This window comes from Hyla sarda, unplaced genomic scaffold (genome assembly GCF_029499605.1).
Source record: "Hyla sarda isolate aHylSar1 unplaced genomic scaffold, aHylSar1.hap1 scaffold_901, whole genome shotgun sequence".
Lineage (NCBI taxonomy): Eukaryota > Metazoa > Chordata > Amphibia > Anura > Hylidae > Hyla > Hyla sarda.
Window position 1 is genome coordinate 75,145 of NW_026610930.1, and position 18,078 is coordinate 93,222.

The 18,078-nt window shown below is 51.7% G+C and overlaps 1 protein-coding gene across 1 annotated transcript in view; it reads left to right on the forward strand.

Moving 5' to 3' along the window:
* Positions 1-8,238: 8,238 nt before the first annotated feature.
* DHRS3 (dehydrogenase/reductase 3) overlaps positions 8,239-18,078 on the forward strand; it is a 24,236-nt gene continuing 14,396 nt past the window's right edge. Inside the window, exon 1 of the mRNA XM_056554803.1 lies at positions 8,239-8,630. Coding sequence (XP_056410778.1) covers positions 8,436-8,630 — 195 coding nt within the window. The 5' untranslated portion in view covers positions 8,239-8,435. The remainder of the gene's footprint in view (positions 8,631-18,078) is intronic.

Below are 18,078 nucleotides of genomic sequence, written 5' to 3' on the forward strand. Positions count from 1 at the left end.
CTCTGTCGTCCTCTCCCCCGGTCTCTCTCTCTCCCCTGGTCTCTCTCTCTCCCCGGTCTCTCTCCTCTCTTCCCCGCCCTCTCTCCCCGGTCTCTCTTGTTCTCTCCCCCGGTCTCTCTCCTCTCTCCCCGGTCTCTCTCGTTCTCCTCTCCTTCTCTTCTCTCCCCCGGTTGCTCTCCCCGCTCTCTCCAGTCTCTCTCTCCCCGGTCTCTCTCCCCGCTCTCTCCGGTCTCTCTCTCCCCGCTCTCTCTCTCTCTCCCCGGTCTCTCTCTCTCCCCCAGTCTCTCTCTCTCTCCCCCAGTCTCTCTCTCTCCCCCAGTCTCTCTCTCTCTCCCCCAGTCTCTCTCCTTTCTTCCCCGTCCTCTCTCCCTGGTCTCCCGTCCTCTCCCCGATCTCCCCCGGTCTTTCCTGCTTTTTCCCCGGTCTCTCCCCCGGTCTCTCCTCCTCTTTCCCCGGTCTCCTCTCCTCTCCCCCGGTCTCTCTCTCCCCGGTCTCTCTCGTTCTCTCCCCGGTCTCTCTCGTTCTCTCCCCGGTCTCTCTTGTTCTCTCCCCGGTCTCCTCTCCTTCTCTTCTCTCCCCCGGTCTCTGTCGTCCTCTATCCCCGGTCTCTCTCTCCCCCGGTCTCTCTCTCTCCCCCAGTCTCTCTCTCTCCCCGGTCTCTCTCCTCTCTTCCCTGTCCTCTCTCCCCAGTCTCTCTCTGGTCTCTCTTCTCTCTCCGGTCTCTCTCTCTCTCTCCTTTCTTCCCCATCCTCTCTCCCCCGATCTCCTCCTCTCCCCCGATCTCTCCTCCTCTTTCCCCGGTCTCTCCTCCTCTTTCCCTGGTCTCTCCCTGGTCTCCTCTCCTTCTCTCCCCCGGGCTCCTCTCCTTCTCTCCCCCGGTCTCCTCTCCTCTCCCCCGGTCTCCTCTCCTTCTCTCCCCGGTCTCTTCCTCCTCTCCCCCGGTCTCTTCCGTCCTCTCCCCCGGTCTCTTCCGTCCTCTCCCCCGGTCTCTTCCGTCCTCTCCCCCGGTCTCCTCTCCTCTCTCCCCTGGTCTCTCCCGTCCTCTTCCCTGGTCTCTTCCTCCTCTCCCCCGGTCTCTTCCTCCTCTCCCCCGGTCTCTTCCGTCCTCTCCCCCGGTCTCTTCCGTCCTCTCCCCCGGTCTCTTCCGTCCTCTCCCCCCGGTCTCTTCCGTCCTCTCCCCCGGTCTCTTCCGTCCTCTCCCCCGGTCTCTTCCGTCCTCTCCCCACGGTCTCTTCCTCCTCTCCCCCGGTCTCTTCCGTCCTCTTCCCCGGGCTCCTCGCCTTCTCTCCCCCGGTCTCCTCGCCTTCTCTCCCCCGGTCTCCTCTCCTTCTCTCCCCCGGTCTCCTCTCCTTCTCTCCCCCGGTCTCCTCTCCTTCTCTCCCCCGGTCTCCTCTCCTTCTCTCCCCCGGTCTCCTCTCCTTCTCTCCCCCGGTCTCCTCTCCTTCTCTCCCCCGGTCTCTCTCCCTGGTCTCTCCCCCGGTCTCTGTCGTTCTCTTCCCGGGTCTCCTCCTCTCTCCCCGGTCTCTCCCATCCTCTCTCCCCCGGTCTCTGTCGTTCTCTCCCCCCCGGTCTCTGTCGTTCTCTCCCCCCCGGTCTCTGTCGTTCTCTCCCCCCCGGTCTCTGTCGTTCTCTCCCCCCCGGTCTCTGTCGTTCTCTCCCCCCCGGTCTCTGTCGTTCTCTCCCCCCCCGGTCTCTGTCGTTCTCTCCCCCCCGGTCTCTGTCGTTCTCTCCCCCCCGGTCTCTGTCGTTCTCTCCCCCCCGGTCTCTGTCGTTCTCTCCCCCCCGGTCTCTGTCGTTCTCTCCCCCCGGTCTCTGTCGTTCTCTCCCCCCGGTCTCTGTCGTTCTCTCCCCCCGGTCTCTGTCGTTCTCTCCCCCCGGTCTACTCTCCTCTCTCCCCAGTCTCTCTCCTCTCTCCCCGGCCTCTCCCCCTGTCTCCTCTCATTCTCTCCCCCGGTCTCTCCCATCCTCTCCCCCGGTATCTCCCGTCCTCTCCCCCGGTCTCTCCCGTCCTCTCCCCCGGTCTCTCCCGTCCTCTCCCCCGGTCTCTCCCGTCCTCTCCCCCGGTCTCCTCTCCTCTCCTCTCTCCCCGGTCTCCTCTCCTCTCTCCCCCGGTCTCTCCCGTCCTCTTCCCCGGTGTCTTCCTCCTCTCCCCGATCTCCTCTCCCCCGGTCTCTCCCGTCCTCTTCCCCGGTCTCATCCTCCTCTCCCCCGGTCTCTTCCGTCCTCTCCCCCGGTCTCTCCCGTCCTCTTCCCCGGTCTCTTCCTCCTCTCCCCCGGTCTCTTCCTCTTCTCCCTCGGTCTCTTCCGTCCTCTCCCCCGGTCTCTTCCGTCCTCTCCCCCGGTCTCTTCCGTCCTCTCCCCCGGTCTCTTCCGTCCTCTTCCCCGGTCTCCTCCGTCCTCTTCCCCGGTCTCCTCTCCTCTCTCCCCTGGTCTCTCCCGTCCTCTTCCCCGGTCTCTTCCTACTCTCCCCCGGTCTCTTCCTCCTCTCGCCCGGTCTCTCCCGTCCTCTCCCCCGGTCTCCTCTCCTCTCCCCGGCCTCTTCCTCCTCTCCCCGGCCTCTTCCTCCTCTCCCTCCCCCCGGTTTCTCCCCAGTCTCTTCCTGTCTCCCCCGGTCTCCTCTCCTCTCTCTCCCCCGGTCTCCTCTCTCCCCCGGTCTCCTCTCTCTCCCCCGGTCTCATCTCCTCTCTCCCCCGGTCTCTTCCTCCTCTCCCCCGGTCTCTTCCTCCTCTCCCCCGGTCTCTTCCTCCTCTCCCCCGGTCTCTTCCTCCTCTCCCCCGGTCTCTTCCTCCTCTCCCCCGGTCTCTTCCTCCTCTCCCCGGTCTCTTCCTCTCTCCCCCGGTCTCTTCCTCTCTCCCCCGGTCTCTTCCTCTCTCCCCCGGTCTCTTCCTCTCTCCCCCGGTCTCTTCGTCTCTCCCCCGGTCTCTTCCTCTCTCCCCCGGTCTCCTCCTCTCTCCCCCGGTCTCCTCTCTCTCCCCCGGTCTCCTCTCTCTCCCCCGGTCTCTCCCATCCTCTCCCCGGTCTCTTCCTCTCTCCCCCCGGTCTCTTCCTCTCTTCCCCGGTCTCTTCCTCTCTCCCCCGGTCTCTTCCTCTCTCCCCCCGGTCTCTTCCTCTCTCCCCCGGTCTCTTCCTCTCTCCCCCGGTCTCTTCCTCTCTCCCCCGGTCTCTTCCTCTCTCCCCCGGTCTCTTTCTCTCTCCCCCGGTCTCTTCCTCTCTCCCCCGGTCTCCTCTCTCTCCCACGGTCTCCTCTCTCTCCCCCGGTCTCTCCCATCCTCTCCCCCGGTCTCTTCCTCTCTCCCCCGGTCTCTTCCTCTCTCCCCCGGTCTCCTCCTCTCTCCCCCGGTCTCCTCCTCTCTCCCCCGGTCTCTTCCTCTCTCCCCCGGTCTCCTCTCTCTCCCCCGGTCTCTTCCCGTCTCCCCGGTCTCTTCCTCTCTCCCCCGGTCTCCTCTCTCTCCCCCGGTCTCTTCCCGTCTCCCCCGGTCTCTCCCGTCCTCTCCCCCGGTCTCTCCCGTCCTCTCCCCCGGTCTCTTCCTGTCTCCCCCGGTCTCTTCCTCCTCTTCCCGGTCTCTCCCGTCCTCTCCCCCGGTCTCTCCCGTCCTCTCCCCCGGTCTCTCCCCCGGTCTCTCCCGTCCTCTCCCCCGGTCTCTCCCGTCCTCTCCCCCGGTCTCTCCCGTCCTCTCCCCCCGTCTCTCCCGTCCTCTCCCCCGGTCTCTCCCGTCCTCTTCCCCGGTCTCTCCCGTCCTCTCCCCCCGGTCTCTCCCGTCCTCTCCCCCGGTCTCTCCCTTCCTCTCCCGTCCTCTCCCCCGGTCTCTTCCGTCCTCTCCCCCGGTCTCTTCCGTCCTCTTCCCAGGTCTCCTCTCCTCTCTCCCCTGGTCTCTTCCGTCCTCTTCCCCGGTCTCTTCCTCCTCTCCCCCGGTCTCTCCCGTCCTCTCCCCCGGTCTCTTCCGTCCTCTCCCCCGGTCTCCTCTCTCCCCCGGTCTCCTCTCCTCTCCCCCGGTCTCTTCCTCCTCTTCCCCGGTCTCTCCCGTCCTCTTCCCTGGTCTCCTCTCTCCCCCGGTCTCTTCCTCCTTCTCCCCGGTCTCTCCCGTCCTCTCCCCTGGTCTCCTCTCTCCCCGGTCTCTTCCTCCTCTCCCCCGGTCTCTCCCGTCCTCTCCCCCGGTCTCCTCTCCTCTCCCACGGTCTCCTCTCCCCGGTCTCTTCCTCCTCTCCCCGGCCTCTTCCTCCTCTCCCCGGCCTATTCTCCTCTCTCTCCCCAGTCTCTTCTCCTCTCTCTCCCCCGGTCTCTCCCCAGTCTCTTCCTGTCTCCCCCGGTCTCTTCTCTCTCCCCCGGTCTCCTCTCCTCTCTCTCTCCCGGTCTCCTCTCTCCCCCGGTTTCCTCTCTCTCCCCCGGTCTCATCTCCTCTCTCCCCCACTCTCTTTCTCCTCTCCCTGGTCTCTTCCTCCTCTCCCCCGGTCTCCTCCTCTCCCCCGGTCTCTTCCTCCTCTCCCCGGTCTCTTCCTCCTCTCCCCCGGTCTCTTCCTCTCTCCCCCGGTCTCTTCCTCTCTCCCCCGGTCTCTTCCTCTCTCCCCCGGTCTCTTCCTCTCTCCCCCGGTCTCTTCCTCTCTCCCCCGGTCTCTTCCTCTCTCCCCCGGTCTCTTCCTCTCTCCCCCGGTCTCTTCCTCTCTCCCCCGGTCTCTTCCTCTCTCCCCCGGTCTCCTCTCTCTCCCCCGGTCTCTCCCGTCCTCTCCCGTGTCTTCCTCTCTCCCCCGGTCTCTTCCTCTCTCCCCCGGTCTCCTCTCTCTCCCCCGGTCTCCTCTCTCTCCCCCGGTCTCCTCTCTCTCCCCCGGTCTCCTCTCTCTCCCCCGGTCTCTTCCTCTCTCCCCCGGTCTCTTCCTCTCTCCCCCGGTCTCCTCTCTCTCCCCCGGTCTCTTCTCGTCTCCCCCGGTCTCCTCTCTCCCCCCCGGTCTCTTCCTCCTCTCCCCCGGTCTCTTCCTCCTCTCCCCCGGTCTCTTCCTCCTCTCCCCCGGTTTCTTCCTCCTCTCCCCCGGTCTCTTCCTCCTCTCCCCCGGTCTCTTCCTCCTCTGCCCCGGTCTCTTCCTCCTCTCCCCCGGTCTCTTCCTCCTCTCCCCCGGTCTCTTCCTCCTCTCCCCCGGTCTCTTCCTCTCTCCCCCCGTCTCTTCCTCTCTCTCCCCCCGTCTCTTCCTCTCCCCCGGTCTCTTCCTCTCTCCACCGGTCTCTTCCTCTCTCCACCGGTCTCTTCCTCCTCTCCCCGGTCTCTCCCGTCCTCTCCCCGGTCTCCTCTCTCTCCCCGGTCTCTCCCGTCCTCTCCCCGGTCTCTTCCTCTCTCCCCCGGTCTCTTCCTCCTCTCCCCCGGTCTCTTCCTCTCTCCCCCCGTCTCTTCCTCTCTCCCCCCGTCTCTTCCTCTCTCCCCCCGTCTCTTCCTCTCTCCCCCCGTCTCTTCCTCTCTCCACCGGTCTCTTCCTCTCTCCACCGGTCTCTTCCTCTCTCCACCGGTCTCTTCCTCCTCTCCCCGGTCTCTCCCGTCCTCTCCCCGGTCTCCTCTCTCTCCCCGGTCTCTCCCGTCCTCTCCCCGGTCTCTTCCTCTCTCCCCCGGTCTCTTCCTCTCTCCCCCGGTCTCTCCCCGGTCTCTTCCTGTCTCCCCCGGTCTCTCCCCGGTCTCTTCCTGTCTCCCCCGTCCTCTCCCCCGGTATCTTCCTCTCTCCCCCGGTCTCTTCCTCTCTCCCCGGTCTCTTCCTGTCTCCCCCCGTCCTCTCCCGTCCTCTCTCCCGGGGAGGTGACACGTCGGTGCCCGTGGTCTCCCCGGTCTCTTCCTCTCTCCCCCGGTCTCCTCTCCTCTCTCCGGTCTCTTCCTCTCTCCCCCGGTCTCCTCTCTCTCCCCCGGTCTCTTCTCGTCTCCCCCGGTCTCCTCTCTCTCCCCCGGTCTCTTCCTCCTCTCCCCCGGTCTCTTCCTCCTCTCCCCCGGTCTCTTCCTCCTCTCCCCCGGTCTCTTCCTCCTCTCCCCCGGTCTCTTCCTCCTCTCCCCCGGTCTCTTCCTCCTCTCTTCCGGTCTCTTCCTCCTCTCCCCCGGTCTCTTCCTCTCTCCCCCCGTCTCTTCCTCTCTCCCCCCGTCTCTTCCTCTCCCCCGGTCTCTTCCTCTCTCCACCGGTCTCTTCCTCTCTCCACCGGTCTCTTCCTCTCTCCACCGGTCTCCTCTCTCTCTCTCCCGGTCTCCTCTCTCTCTCTCCCGGTCTCTTCCTCCTCTCCCCGGTCTCTCCCGTCCTCTCCCCGGTCTCCTCTCTCTCCCCGGTCTCTCCCGTCCTCTCCCCGGTCTCTTCCTCTCTCTCCCGGTCTCTTCCTCCTCTCCCCCGGTCTCTTCCTCTCTCCCCCGGTCTCTTCCTCCTCTCCCCAGGTCTCTTCCTCTCTCCCCCGGTCTCTCCCGTCCTCTCTCCCCCGGTCTCTCCCGTCCTCTCTCCCCCGGTCTCTCCCGTCCTCTCGCCCGGTCTCCTCATCTCTCCCCCGGTCTCTTCCTCCTCTCTCCCCCGGTCTCTTCCTCCTCTCTCCCCCGGTCTCTTCCTCCTCTCTCCCCCGGTCTCTCCCGTCCTCTCCCCCGGTCTCTCCCGTCCTCTCCCCCGGTCTCTCCCGTCCTCTCGCCCGGTCTCCTCATCTCTCCCCCGGTCTCTTCCTCCTCTCTCCCCCGGTCTCTTTCCTCCCTCTCTCCCCCGGTCTCTTCCTCCTCTCTCCCCCGGTCTCTCCCGTCCTCTCCCCCGGTCTCTTCCTCTCCCCCGGTCTCTTCCGTCCTCTCCCCCGGTCTCTTCCTCCTCTCCCCCGGTCTCTCCCGTCCTCTCCCCCGGTCTCTTCCTCTCTCCCCGGTCTCTTCCTGTCTCCTCCTCTCCCCCGGTCTCTTCCTCCTCTCCCCCGGTCTCTCCCGTCCTCTCCCCCGGTCTCTTCCTGTCTCCCCCGGTCTCTCCCGTCCTCTCCCCCGGTCTCTCCCCCGGTCTCTTCCCGTCCTCTCCCCCGGTCTCTTCCTCTCTCCCCCGGTCTCTCCCGTCCTCTCCCCCCGGTCTCTTCCTCCTCTCCCCCGGTCTCTCCCGTCCTCTCCCCCGGTCTCTTCCTCCTCTCCCCCGGTCTCTTCCTCTCCCCCGGTCTCTTCCGTCCTCTCCCCCGGTCTCTTCCTCCTCTCCCCCGGTCTCTCCCGTCCTCTCCCCCGGTCTCTTCCTCTCTCCCCCGGTCTCTTCCTGTCTCCTCCTCTCCCCCGGTCTCTTCCTCCTCTCCCCCGGTCTCTCCCGTCCTCTCCCCCGGTCTCTTCCTGTCTCCCCCGGTCTCTCCCGTCCTCTCCCCCGGTCTCTCCCCCGGTCTCTTCCCGTCCTCTCCCCCGGTCTCTTCCTCTCTCCCCCGGTCTCTCCCGTCCTCTCCCCCCGGTCTCTTCCTCCTCTCCCCCGGTCTCTCCCGTCCTCTCCCCCGGTCTCTTCCTCCTCTCCCCCGGTCTCTTCCTCTCCCCCGGTCTCTTCCGTCCTCTCCCCCGGTCTCTTCCTCCTCTCCCCCGGTCTCTCCCGTCCTCTCCCCCGGTCTCTTCCTCTCTCCCCCGGTCTCTTCCTGTCTCCTCCTCTCCCCCGGTCTCTTCCTCCTCTCCCCCGGTCTCTCCCGTCCTCTCCCCCGGTCTCTTCCTGTCTCCCCCGGTCTCTCCCGTCCTCTCCCCCGGTCTCTCCCCCGGTCTCTTCCCGTCCTCTCCCCCGGTCTCTTCCTCTCTCCCCCGGTCTCTCCCCCGGTCTCTTCCCGTCCCCTCCCCCGGTCTCTTCCTCCTCTCCCCCGGTCTCTTCCGTCCTCTCCCCCGGTCTCTTCCTCCTCTCCCCCGGTCTCTCCCGTCCTCTCCCCCGGTCTCTTCCCGTCCTCTCCCCCGGTCTCTTCCTCCTCTCCCCCGGTCTCTCCCGTCCTCTCCCCCGGTCTCTTCCTCCTCTCCCCCGGTCTCTTCCTCCTCTCCCCCGGTCTCTTCCTCCTCTCCCCCGGTCTCTTCCTCCTCTCCCCCGGTCTCTTCCTCCTCTCCCCCGGTCTCCCCCGGTCTCTTCCTCCTCTCCCCCGGTCTCTTCCTCCTCTCCCCCGGTCTCTTCCTCCTCTCCCCCGGTCTCTTCCTCCTCTCCCCCGGTCTCTTCCTGTCTCCCCCGGTCTCTTCCTGTCTCCCCCGGTCTCTCCCGTCCTCTCCCCCGGTCTCTTCCTGTCTCCCCCGGTCTCTCCCATCCTCTCCCCCGGTCTCTCCCCCGGTCTCTTCCTGTCCTCCCTCCCGGGGAGGTGACACGTCGGTGCCCGCGGACAGTCGGGGGGCGGGCGGTAGGAGGAGGAGGTATGATCCGGGGGGAGGGGAGGCCGCACCGCACACACCGTCCCCGCCGCCCGGTTCATGGGGTATATAAGCCGCAGCTGCTCCAGCGCAGACCGGACTGGATGAGAGAACTTTCCCGGGGAGATGTTGTGGCGGAGCCTGGGCCGAGCGCTGCTGCTCCCGGGGCGGATGGTGCTGTGTGTCCTGCGGGCGGCGCTGTCCCTGCTGCTCCCGGGGAGGACGAGAGACCTGCGGGGGGACACGGTGCTGATCACCGGCGGAGGAAGGGGGATCGGGCGGCAGCTGGCGAGAGAGTTCACCCGGAGGGGAGCCAAGAAGGTGAGTGACCCGGGGAATGGATGGTGTATAACCGGGGGATGGATGGTGTATAACCGGGGGATGGATGGTGTATAACCGGGGGATGGATGGTGTATAACCGGGGACTGGATGGTGTATAACCGGGGACTGGATGGTGTATAACCGGGGACTGGATGGTGTATAACCGGGGGATGGATGGTGTATAACCGGGGGATGGATGGTGTATAACCGGGGGATGGATGGTGTATAACCGGGGGATGGATGGTGTATAACCGGGGGATGGATGGTGTATAACCGGGGACTGGATGGTGTATAACCGGGGACTGGATGGTGTGTAACCGGGGACTGGATGGTGTGTAACCGGGGACTGGATGGTGTATAACCGGGGACTGGATGGTGTGTAACGGGGGACTGGATGGTGTGTAACGGGGGACTGGATGGTGTGTAACGGGGGACTGGATGGTGTGTAACCGGGGACTGGATGGTGTGTAACGGGGGACTGGATGGTGTGTAACCGGGGACTGGATGGTGTGTAACGGGGGACTGGATGGTGTGTAACGGGGGACTGGATGGTGTGTAACGGGGGACTGGATGGTGTGTAACGGGGGACTGGATGGTGTGTAACGGGGGACTGGATGGTGTGTAACCGGGGACTGGATGGTGTGTAACGGGGGACTGGATGGTGTGTAACGGGGGACTGGATGGTGTGTAACCGGGGACTGGATGGTGTGTAACGGGGGACTGGATGGTGTGTAACCGGGGACTGGATGGTGTGTAACCGGGGACTGGATGGTGTGTAACCGGGGACTGGATGGTGTGTAACGGGGGACTGGATGGTGTGTAACCGGGGACTGGATGGTGTGTAACGGGGGACTGGATGGTGTGTAACCGGGGGACTGGATGGTGTGTAACCGGGGGACTGGATGGTGTGTAACCGGGGACTGGATGGTGTGTAACCGGGGGACTGGATGGTGTGTAACCGGGGGACTGGATGGTGTGTAACCGGGGGACTGGATGGTGTGTAACCGGGGGACTGGATGGTGTGTAACCGGGGGACTGGATGGTGTGTAACCGGGGACTGGATGGTGTGTAACCGGGGACTGGATGGTGTGTAACGGGGGACTGGATGGTGTGTAACCGGGGGACTGGATGGTGTGTAACCGGGGGACTGGATGGTGTGTAACCGGGGGACTGGATGGTGTGTAACCGGGGGACTGGATGGTGTGTAACCGGGGACTGGATGGTGTGTAACCGGGGGACTGGATGGTGTGTAACCGGGGGACTGGATGGTGTGTAACCGGGGGACTGGATGGTGTGTAACCGGGGGACTGGATGGTGTGTAACCGGGGGACTGGATGGTGTGTAACCGGGGGACTGGATGGTGTGTAACCGGGGGACTGGATGGTGTGTAACCGGGGGACTGGATGGTGTGTAACCGGGGGACTGGATGGTGTGTAACCGGGGGACTGGATGGTGTGTAACCGGGGGACTGGATGGTGTGTAACCGGGGACTGGATGGTGTGTAACCGGGGGACTGGATGGTGTGTAACCGGGGGACTGGATGGTGTGTAACCGGGGGACTGGATGGTGTGTAACCGGGGGACTGGATGGTGTGTAACCGGGGGACTGGATGGTGTGTAACCGGGGGACTGGATGGTGTGTAACCGGGGGACTGGATGGTGTGTAACCGGGGGACTGGATGGTGTGTAACCGGGGGACTGGATGGTGTGTAACCGGGGGACTGGATGGTGTGTAACCGGGGGATGGATGGTGTGTAACCGGGGGATGGATGGTGTGTAACCGGGGACTGGATGGTGTGTAACCGGGGGATGGATGGTGTGTAACCGGGGGGCCGGGGAATGGATAATGTGTATATAATGGGGGCCCCCGGTCTATCTCGGCAGTGTGCGCCGTTGGTTACGGCCCCCGGTCTATCTCGGCAGTGTGGGCCGTCGGTTACGGCCCCCGGTCTATCTCGGCAGTGTGCGCCGTCGGTTACGCAAAGCGCCCTTAGCCACATTAGACATCATTTGCACTCTGCGCATGCGCGTTACAACTTGAGGCTATAATTTCTTACTAATATTAAACAGCAGAACATGAATCACTGATATTAATTATTATATATAAATTATAGCCTCAAGTTGTAACGCGCATGCGCAGAGTGCAAATGATGTCTAATGTGGCTAAGGGCGCTTTGCGTAACCGACGGCGCACACTGCCGAGATAGACCGGGGGCCGTAACTGACGGCGCACACTGCCGAAATAGACCGGGGGCCGTAACTGACGGCGCACACTGCCGAGATAGACCGGGGGCCGTAACTGACGGCGCACACTGCCGAAATAGACCGGGGGCGGCAGTGACTTGCGCAGATTCTTGGTTTACAAACAAGTATTAGAACAAGGATGGATCCGATCGGCTTATTCCATGTGATCCACTGACATATACGGCTGATATATATATATATATGTCTAGTATATAGGTTATACATGGCTGCTGTATGTTATATGGCTGATATATATATATATGTCTAGTATATAGGTTATACATGGATGCTGTATGTTATATGGCTGATATATATATGTCTAGTATATAGGTTATACATGGCTGCTGTATGTTATATGGCTGATATATATATGTCTAGTATATAGGTTATACATGGCTGCTGTATGTTATACGGCTGATATATATATATATGTCTAGTATATAGGTTATACATGGCTGCTGTATGTTATATGGCTGATATATATATGTCTAGTATATAGGTTATACATGGCTGCTGTATGTTATATGGCTGATATATATATATATATATATATGTCTAGTATATAGGTTATACATGGCTGCTGTATGTTATATGGCTGATATATATATATATATATATATATATGTCTAGTATATAGGTTATACATGGATGCTGTATGTTATATGGCTGATATATATATATATATGTCTAGTATATAGGTTATACATGGATGCTGTATGTTATATGGCTGATATATATATGTCTAGTATATAGGTTATACATGGCTGCTGTATGTTATATGGCTGATATATATATGTCTAGTATATAGGTTATACATGGCTGCTGTATGTTATACGGCTGATATATATATATGTCTAGTATATAGGTTATACATGGCTGCTGTATGTTATATGGCTGATATATATATATATATATATATATGTCTAGTATATAGGTTATACATGGCTGCTGTATGTTATATGGCTGATATATATATATATATATATATGTCTAGTATATAGGTTATACATGGCTGCTGTATGTTATATGGCTGATATATATATATATATGTCTAGTATATAGGTTATACATGGCTGCTGTATGTTATATGGCTGATATATATATGTCTAGTATATAGGTTATACATGGCTGCTGTATGTTATATGGCTGATATATATATATATATGTCTAGTATATAGGTTATACACGGCTGCTGTATGTTTTATGGCTGATATATATATGTCTAGTATATAGGTTATACACGGCTGCTGTATGTTATATGGCTGATATATATATATCTAGTATATAGGTTATACACGGCTGCTGTATGTTATATGGCTGATATATATGTCTAGTATATAGGTTATACATGGCTGCTGTATGTTATATGGCTGATATATATATATGTCTAGTATATAGGTTATACATGGCTGCTGTATGTTATATGGCTGATATATATATGTCTAGTATATAGGTTATACATGGCTGCTGTATGTTATATGGCTGATATATATGTCTAGTATATAGGTTATACATGGCTGCTGTATGTTATATGGCTGATATATATATATATATGTCTAGTATATAGGTTATACACAGCTGCTGTATGTTATATGGCTGATATATATATATATATATATGTCTAGTATATAGGTTATACATGGATGCTGTATGTTATATGGCTGATATATATATATGTCTAGTATATAGGTTATACACGGCTGCTGTATGTTATATGGCTGATATATATATGTCTAGTATATAGGTTATACATGGCTGCTGTATGTTATATGGCTGATATATATATATATATATGTCTAGTATATAGGTTATACACGGCTGCTGTATGTTATATGGCTGATATATATAGGTCTAGTATATAGGTTATACACGGCTGCTGTATGTTATATGGCTGATATATATATATATATGTCTAGTATATAGGTTATACATGGCTGCTGTATGTTATATGGCTGATATATATATATATATATATGTCTAGTATATAGGTTATACATGGCTGCTGTATGTTATATGGCTGATATATATATATATATGTCTAGTATATAGGTTATACATGGCTGCTGTATGTTATATGGCTGATATATATATATATGTCTAGTATATAGGTTATACATGGCTGCTGTATGTTATATGGCTGATATATATGTCTAGTATATAGGTTATACATGGCTGCTGTATGTTATATGGCTGATATATATATATGTCTAGTATATAGGTTATACATGGCTGCTGTATGTTATATGGCTGATATATATATATATGTCTAGTATATAGGTTATACATGGCTGCTGTATGTTATATGGCTGATATATATATGTCTAGTATATAGGTTATACACGGCTGCTGTATGTTATATGGCTGATATATATATATATATCTAGTATATAGGTTATACACGGCTGCTGTATGTTATATGGCTGATATATATATGTCTAGTATATAGGTTATACATGGCTGCTGTATGTTATATGGCTGATATATATATATATATGTCTAGTATATAGGTTATACATGGCTGCTGTATGTTATATGGCTGATATATATATATATGTCTAGTATATAGGTTATACATGGATGCTGTATATTATATGGCTGATATATATATATATGTCTAGTATATAGGTTATACACGGCTGCTGTATGTTATATGGCTGATATATATATATATGTCTAGTATATAGGTTATACATGGATGCTGTATGTTATATGGCTGATATATATGTCTAGTATATAGGTTATACACGGCTGCTGTATGTTATATGGCTGATATATATATGTCTAGTATATAGGTTATACACGGCTGCTGTATGTTATATGGCTGATATATATATATATATGTCTAGTATATAGGTTATACATGGCTGCTGTATGTTATATGGCTGATATATATGTCTAGTATATAGGTTATACATGGCTGCTGTATGTTATATGGCTGATATATATGTCTAGTATATAGGTTATACATGGCTGCTGTATGTTATATGGCTGATATATATATATGTCTAGTATATAGGTTATACATGGCTGCTGTATGTTATATGGCTGATGTATATATGTCTAGTATATAGGTTATACACGGCTGCTGTATGTTATATGGCTGATATATATATGTCTAGTATATAGGTTATACATGGCTGCTGTATGTTATATGGCTGATATATATATGTCTAGTATATAGGTTATACATGGCTGCTGTATGTTATATGGCTGATATATATATATGTCTAGTATATAGGTTATACATGGCTGCTGTATGTTATATGGCTGATATATATGTCTAGTATATAGGTTATACATGGCTGCTGTATGTTATATGGCTGATATATATATATATGTCTAGTATATAGGTTATACATGGCTGCTGTATGTTATATGGCTGATATATATATATATGTCTAGTATATAGGTTATACATGGCTGCTGTATGTTATATGGCTGATATATATATATATATGTCTAGTATATAGGTTATACATGGATGCTGTATGTTATATGGCTGATATATATGTCTAGTATATAGGTTATACACGGCTGCTGTATGTTATATGGCTGATATATATGTCTAGTATATAGGTTATACACGGCTGCTGTATGTTATATGGCTGATATATATATATATGTCTAGTATATAGGTTATACATGGCTGCTGTATGTTATATGGCTGATATATATATATATATATATGTCTAGTATATAGGTTATACACGGCTGCTGTATGTTATATGGCATATATATATATGTCTAGTATATAGGTTATACACGGCTGCTGTATGTTATATGGCTGATATATATGTCTAGTATATAGGTTATACATGGATGCTGTATGTTATATGGCTGATATATATATATATATGTCTAGTATATAGGTTATACATGGCTGCTGTATGTTATATGTCTAGTATATAGGTTATACATGGCTGCTGTATGTTATATGGCTGATATATATGTCTAGTATATAGGTTATACATGGCTGCTGTATGTTATATGTCTAGTATATAGGTTATACATGGCTGCTGTATGTTATATGGCTGATATATATGTCTAGTATATAGGTTATACATGGCTGCTGTATGTTATATGGCTGATATATATGTCTAGTATATAGGTTATACATGGCTGCTGTATGTTATATGGCTGATATATAGGTTATACACGGCTGCTGTATGTTATATGGCTGATATATATGTCTAGTATATAGGTTATACATGGCTGCTGTATGTTATATGTCTAGTATATAGGTTATACATGGCTGCTGTATGTTATATGGCTGATATATATGTCTAGTATATAGGTTATACATGGCTGCTGTATGTTATATGTCTAGTATATAGGTTATACATGGCTGCTGTATGTTATATGGCTGATATATATGTCTAGTATATAGGTTATACATGGCTGCTGTATGTTATATGGCTGATATATAGGTTATACATGGATGCTGTATATTATATGGCTGATATATATATATATGTCTAGTATATAGGTTATACACGGCTGCTGTATGTTATATGGCTGATATATATATATATATGTCTAGTATATAGGTTATACATGGATGCTGTATGTTATATGGCTGATATATATATATATATATATGTCTAGTATATAGGTTATACATGGATGCTGTATGTTATATGACTGATATATATGTCTAGTATATAGGTTATACACGGCTGCTGTATGTTATATGGCTGATATATATATGTCTAGTATATAGGTTATACACGGCTGCTGTATGTTATATGGCTGATATATATGTCTAGTATATAGGTTATACATGGCTGCTGTATGTTATATGTCTAGTATATAGGTTATACATGGCTGCTGTATGTTATATGGCTGATATATATGTCTAGTATATAGGTTATACACGGCTGCTGTATGTTATATGTCTAGTATATAGGTTATACATGGATGCTGTATGTTATATGACTGATATATATGTCTAGTATATAGGTTATACACGGCTGCTGTATGTTATATGGCTGATATATATATGTCTAGTATATAGGTTATACATGGCTGCTGTATGTTATATGGCTGATATATATGTCTAGTATATAGGTTATACACGGCTGCTGTATGTTATATGGCTGATATATATATGTCTAGTATATAGGTTATACACGGCTGCTGTATGTTATATGGCTGATATATATGTCTAGTATATAGGTTATACATGGCTGCTGTATGTTATATGGCTGATATATAGGTTATACATGGATGCTGTATATTATATGGCTGATATATATATATATATGTCTAGTATATAGGTTATACACGGCTGCTGTATGTTATATGGCTGATATATATATATATATATGTCTAGTATATAGGTTATACATGGATGCTGTATGTTATATGGCTGATATATATATATATGTCTAGTATATAGGTTATACATGGCTGCTGTATGTTATATGACTGATATATATATGTCTAGTATATAGGTTATACATGGATGCTGTATATTATATGGCTGATATATATATATATATGTCTAGTATATAGGTTATACACGGCTGCTGTATGTTATATGGCTGATATATATATATATATATGTCTAGTATATAGGTTATACATGGATGCTGTATGTTATATGGCTGATATATATATATATATATGTCTAGTATATAGGTTATACATGGCTGCTGTATGTTATATGACTGATATATATGTCTAGTATATAGGTTATACACGGCTGCTGTATGTTATATGGCTGATATATATATGTCTAGTATATAGGTTATACACGGCTGCTGTATGTTATATGGCTGATATATATGTCTAGTATATAGGTTATACACGGCTGCTGTATCCTCCTGACATCACTTATAGAACGCGGCTCCAAGGAGATTTTTAATAATTGTGAATCACATGTGTTTTATCCAATGACATGTACCTGAGGGGGGGAGGAGATATATATTAGTATCATCAGTAGTATCAGTATTATCATTGGTAGTGGTGGTAGTAGTAGTATTATCAGTAGTATTATTATTAGTAGTATTGGTAGTATTATTAGTATTATCATTAGTGGTGGTGGTGGTAGTAGTATCATTAGTAGTGGTGGTGGTAGTAGTAGTATTATTATTGGTGGTATTATTATTGGTGGTATTATTATTAGTAGTATTATCAGTAGTATTATCAGTAGTATTATTAGTAGTAGTATTGGTAGTATTATTAGTAGTAGTATTATCAGTAGTATTATTAGTAGTAGTATTATCATTGGTGGTGGTGGTAGTAGTAGTAGTATTATTAGTAGTATTATCAGTAGTATTATTATTAGTAGTATTGGTAGTATTATTATTAGTAGTATTATCATTGGTGGTGGTGGTGGTAGTAGTATTATTATCGGTAGTATTATCAGTAGTATTATTAGTAGTGGTATTATTATTAGTAGTATTATCGGTAGTATTATTAGTAGTAGTATTATCATTGGTGGTGGTAGTAGTATTATTATCGGTAGTATTATCAGTAGTATTATTAGTAGTGGTATTATTATTAGTAGTATTATCGGTAGTATTATTAGTAGTAGTATTATCATTGGTGGTGGTGGTAGTAGTAGTATTATTATTAGTATTATCAGTATTATTATTATTATTATTAGTAGTAGTAGTAGTAGTAGTAGTAGTAGTAGTAGTAGTAGTAGTAGTAGTACAGTGACCCCTCGACTTATGATGGCCCCGACATATGATCATTTGAACATATGATGGCCTCTCAGAGCCCATGGTATGTTGAAGGCAGCCTCGACATATGATGCTGCTGTGTGTCGGTTCCATCGTATCTGACAGCGCTGACAACTTCACCAACTGACAGATAGTTGTATAATGTCCCCGTGTGCCCCGTTCTGCCTCCTGTTACTCACATGCTGTCCTGATAACTCATACAGGCTTCCACTGTGAGCTCCGTGTAAGCCCCGCCCCCCAGTACAGCCATAGCCAATAGCCTTGTGCATCTTGCTGCAGGCATCCAATGAGCTGCTGGCTGCCCTCCCCTTCCTTTCCTATAGAGCTGTAGTCGGCAGGATGGTAATGGAGGACATTCTGTCCCCCCTGAAGGTATATAAAGAACTGTACAGTACTGTATACAATGTCACACATCACATACAATACATATACACACTATACACCCCATACATCAATGTTTACCTATCAGTGTGCCTCCAGCTGTTCACAAACTACAACTCCCAGCATGCATAGACA